Source organism: Merops nubicus, unplaced genomic scaffold (assembly GCF_000691845.1).
Source record: "Merops nubicus isolate BGI_N331 unplaced genomic scaffold, ASM69184v1 scaffold46904, whole genome shotgun sequence".
NCBI lineage: Eukaryota > Metazoa > Chordata > Aves > Coraciiformes > Meropidae > Merops > Merops nubicus.
Window position 1 is genome coordinate 10900 of NW_008604468.1, and position 4904 is coordinate 15803.

The 4904-nt window shown below is 38.3% G+C and overlaps 1 protein-coding gene across 1 annotated transcript; it reads right to left on the reverse strand.

Annotated features, from left to right (window-relative positions):
• Window positions 1-667: 667 nt before the first annotated feature.
• On the reverse strand, window positions 668-4431 carry LOC103771696 (chromosome unknown open reading frame, human C20orf85; the record flags this gene model as incomplete). Its single annotated transcript, XM_008938999.1, has 3 exons — window positions 668-823; window positions 3204-3302; window positions 4350-4431. Coding segments are annotated over 3 exons (337 nt in total), but the record flags the coding sequence as incomplete, so codon positions are not given.
• Window positions 4432-4904: the final 473 nt, after the last annotated feature.

Genomic DNA, 4904 nt, shown 5'->3' on the forward strand with positions numbered 1-4904 from the left:
GCTGGTTTCCAAATGCAAGGGTGCAGTTCCGTAGCAGCCTGAGCCAATTTAAGTCATGCCTGCTATTCTTCTCTGCCTCTTCTCATTCTCTTTATGTACAAAAGGGATGTTTTCCTGCAAGCACAGGCATTTGAGCCAGTTCAGAGTGCTGACTGAAAACTAGTTCTAAACACAGATTCCAGTGGTGGTAAGTGATGGATTGTGAACGAGCCGTGTGGTAGGCTTGTCAGGGGCACGGCAGTCTGTATTTATGTCTGAAAATGTGAAAAAGCTACTGTGAAACGTGAGTCTGGAGGCTTTCATGCAGAAACAATTATAAAAATGTGTTCTGTCATTACAAAGTAAGTTTTTTAAAGACTTCCAAAAAATATTTTAAAATCATCGTTTTACTAATGCTAACAGAAGAATTACCTGCTTTGTGATCTTTATAGGAGTTTATTTATTGTTACTTCTAAGTCAATGTGGAGCAGTGTTAACAGCTTCCATGCCACAGATTTCAAAAAATCAGTAGCAAGTAAAATGCTACATGAAAATGTTCACACTTTACCAAAATGATAGCAGATGTTTACCTAAATTGTTTTTAAAGCATAACTGTTTAACAGTCCACTACAGAATGTTAACTTAGGGATGTAAATGGATCTGTGTGCCTCACTCTTACTCCTTAATGTCAGTCCGAGGGTTCACACGGCCACTTCAGGTCCTTAAAAAAGGCACCTTTGCAGCTGTGGATTTGATAACCACATTCTAGTTGCAGCCCTGGAACAGCTGATCTCCAGCCAATAAATCCCTGGGTAGTCTTAGGTACGGGAGGAGACGGATTCACCTAGAATAAAAGTTACACATAGAATTCAATGGTTAAAAGGTTTTTGATTATAATTTCAGTCATGAAACATTCTCTTTGTGCTGTAGTGTGGACAGAAATGAGAATGTATAAAAAAATAGTAGTTTAAAATGCAGCCTGCTGAATTAATATCCTGAACACACACTGGCATTCATAGAAGGAAATAAGAACTTTAAGAGACAGCCCAGTTGCATGCAAGTTTGATTTGTAATACAGGACAGTTTATAATTTAAAAAGTAATGACAATAATTTAGGTCCTGCTCTATAGCAAGGCACAGGGAAAAAAAAAAGTAAAATAGCCAAATTCCTATGAAATAACTAACTTCCATTTACCACCATTCTTAAAACAAAACAAAACAAAACAAAAGTCTTTTGGTGCCTAAATTGATATGGACGATAGAAAATGAAATGCAAAGTTACTGTTTGGTAGTGTATGCTAACATACCTGAAAGAAAAAACGTTTTGCTCAGTAGCTTTCTAAGGGCTTTACATTATTAGGAGAAGAATTTTATCTTCAGCTTTAGATTTTTTCCTTACAAAAGAGTAATAATAATCTCTAAAACTAGTTAACTTCTCTAAACAGGAGAAATAGCATTTTATACTTGCTGTAATGTATTTGGTAGCAATGCAGCTATGGAATAATAGCTTTGTGGCCAAATGCTAAAGATGTTACTGACCAAGCTGGCTTTTGCCTCAAGGACTATTTCCTTACTATTCGTTCCACCTTCCTTCTACTTTGAAAGATGGGTAAGCATCAAGTTAATCTGCGACTAATCTAGGTGAAAAGGAAACAAAGCAAAAGGCAGCAGTTTCTGTTCACTGACTGCTGTGCTTACTTTGGCTGAATCATCTCAATCCGGCACGTTCTATCATTTTAGCATCTGAGGCTTTAGTTGAGGAATACACAGTGAGAGAACAATGTTTCAGTTCTCTTGCCAGTTGCTTCACTTTGTTCTTTGGCCAAGATTAGAAAATGTTTATGATATTTAGGTGGAGCAGTTCCTCTGAGAAGACAATTTTTATGGACAAAAGTGCCACCCACTGAGCAGGATAATGAAGGAAATAATGTCCCACTTATGATCTGGGGGAAGGGGCCATGAAGAAGCAATTATTAATCTAACCTAGAGAGCAGAACACATATGACGACTGTTACCACGAAGGAGAACGTGCAGAAAGACACATAGTTCTGAATAACTACTTAAGAAACTTCACTCTGAATACCTAAAGAGTGACCTAAGTCGCAGCTTACTCTTATCTTCATTAGCATGTAAAGATTCTGAAGTGAAATTGAAGCCATGATCCCCATTTCAGTATGTGCCAGGCTGTGCATGCTACTGGAGCAGCTGATAAGTGTGATTTGTTAACAGACATGCACCCTCAGGGTGCTGAAGCAGAGGTGAACTTGCCTGAAATTGGAGGCTTGAGACAAAACTGGAGAACAAATAGCACTAATGGCAGAAACGTTGCCAGTTCATTTTTTCTGCCATGCTCAGCACTCGCTCTTAATTTTTGTTTCAATTTAATCTCAGTAAAAGCTTTTGCTACTTCCTCACCTTATTTCCCCACCCTTGGAATCCTTTGAAAGAAAGCTAGTTCAGCTAGTAGGAATTTCCAGTCTCTTTTGTTTCCTTGATCTTTTCTAAGTAGACTAGCTCTCCTTTTTGTTAGCATATTCTGCTTCCCCTTTTGTGAATACGTTCCTCTCCCCGTGTCACTGATTTAGCTGCCTGTATCCTATTCACTGGTGATTCTGACACTGAGTATTTATAAATCAAACCATCAGTCACATTCCACTTTCATTTCCAGCTTTTTAACAGCTTCTAGACTCTGAATATGTGAATATAAATCATATAATATAAAAATAAAACAGTTATGAATTCATTCATGAAAACTGCCTTCTACTATTGTGCCACTAAAAAGGACAGTGGCATTGTCTCTGCCAAAAAGCAGATGGTCTTAAAGGCAGAATAATTGCTCCATCTTAAGCAGTAGTTAAAACTGAGAGTTAAGGTTACAATAAGCCTTGCAGACAGACATGGACGTGTGTGTGTGAGTGATGGATGGTCCGTGCTCATAAATGGCTCTGTGAGCACCACTGACTGTTCTGTTTCTGGGTGTCACAGAGTGGTGCAGGGGGAGGTGTTTTACAGAAAGATCATTATGTACAGTGAACGCTCTGGAACTAACAACCATATCCAAAGGGCAATTCTTTGTCTTTTAAAGCATTGCTCAGGTTGTAAATACAATTTACTTTGACCTTTAGTGAAAGGCCCACCTCTACAAGACAACAGATTTTTAGAGCTTGTGTGGTTTCTTAAGACAGATATCACCATACTGCAGTTTTAAAATCTAATTTCCTAACCTTGATGTATTTTTCCACAGGTGTCACAGGTCGAACCTGCATATGTTCTGGAAGCTGTATCTTGGGCTTTGTGTTTTCTTTCTTTTCATCTTTAATCAACTAAAACCAAAACATCAATATTAAAAACTGGACTCTTCATCTTTTGAAATATGCTGTAATATCTGATATCTCTACCATCTGCCTCATTGCTGTATCTGAACTCCCTGTTCTTTCCATCTAAAACAGGACTACTTATTGTAGTGCTTTGGAAATTATTGTTATGTTTTTTTTTTTTTGTTTGTTTGTTTTTTTTAATTTCAGAAAGTGATGTAGTTCTGAATTTTAGATGAAAGGCTAAATATTGCTGAATGATTCCAACTCTTTTAACTACATCATTGGACCAAAGAAAGCTAGAAATATATGACCACAAAGCAAAGATTAATAAATGCTAAATACACATGTTCACCAATGGTAACAAAGCATAGTCTGTCAACTTTTCAGCTGTAGATCTCTTAGTGCTGTACAAAGGTGGTACACAGGACAGACCACAGCTATCGAGGATGGATGGTGAAACCTAGAGGACCAAAATTTTCAAAGATGCTAACCTGGATGTCTACAGGAATTTTCAAAAAATCCAGCCTCACAAAAATTACATTTGTAACTCTTCAGGGGCTGCATCAGTCCTGTTCTTTAGTAATGAAATACTGAGATTCCAAATGTAACATTATGTGCTACTATATTGTAACATCTAAAGATCACTGAGAATAGACATCTCTCTAAATATTTTCATTTGTTGTAAATTCCCCCACTGAAAACTTAATTAGCTGGAACCTTTCCCCCTAGATTTTTAAACTACCATATGGACAGACAAAGGGGAAATGTTTTCCTCTCAGTGTGCATCTAGTATTTGTTAACACTATTGGGAGTCATGTTTTTCAAGAGAAATACATCAGAATATGCATAGCATATAAATTACTACTTGCCGGAATTTATTGAGGAAAACTGCAACTTTGAACCCATCTAAAAAGTAGTGCACTTGTTACCCCTGAAACTAGCTTAGTAAAGCATGCTCAGTACTCTAGTCTTCTGTGCTCTCATGATTTTGTGTCCAGATAAATTGGTGTGTGAGTAGATTTCATGTGTTTCTTACACGCCATTTCATTTTACCTCCTCTAGGGGTGTTTTCAAGAATCCCCATTTATTAGACCATCTTTTCGCAGCTTCTAGTTCACTTTCAACATGTCTTTTCCTGAAACAGAGAAAAACTTAAGATGACTTCGAAAGCTTTCATTAAAAAAAAAAACCAAACAAGCAACATGCAAACCCAATAACTGATGTCACAAAGCACAGCATTTGAGCAAGAATCGTCAGACCTTTACCTGAAAACAGCAAGTTTATGTATGTGTTATTAACTATTCGACTCAAGGTAATGGGGCAGCATTTTCCAGGGGTTGGAAGGAAAGCCGTATGTACGAATGCAGTGCCTTGCAAATCAGGTGTAAGTTAGGAACTGGAGGAGGTCAAATTTTCTATAAGGCATTTTTTAAGAAAACGTGGAAAGCGACCAGCCATGTCCTTTCATACACGCTTTCATCTACAGCTGAGCAGTGAAATGAGCCTTTGTCCCCAGTCCCCGTCCCTGGCAGGCAGCGGGGGCGGTGGGCAGGGCTGGACCCCCCGTGTGGCACGCTGCTGGGTCAGCGTGCGGACGGGACAAGCCCA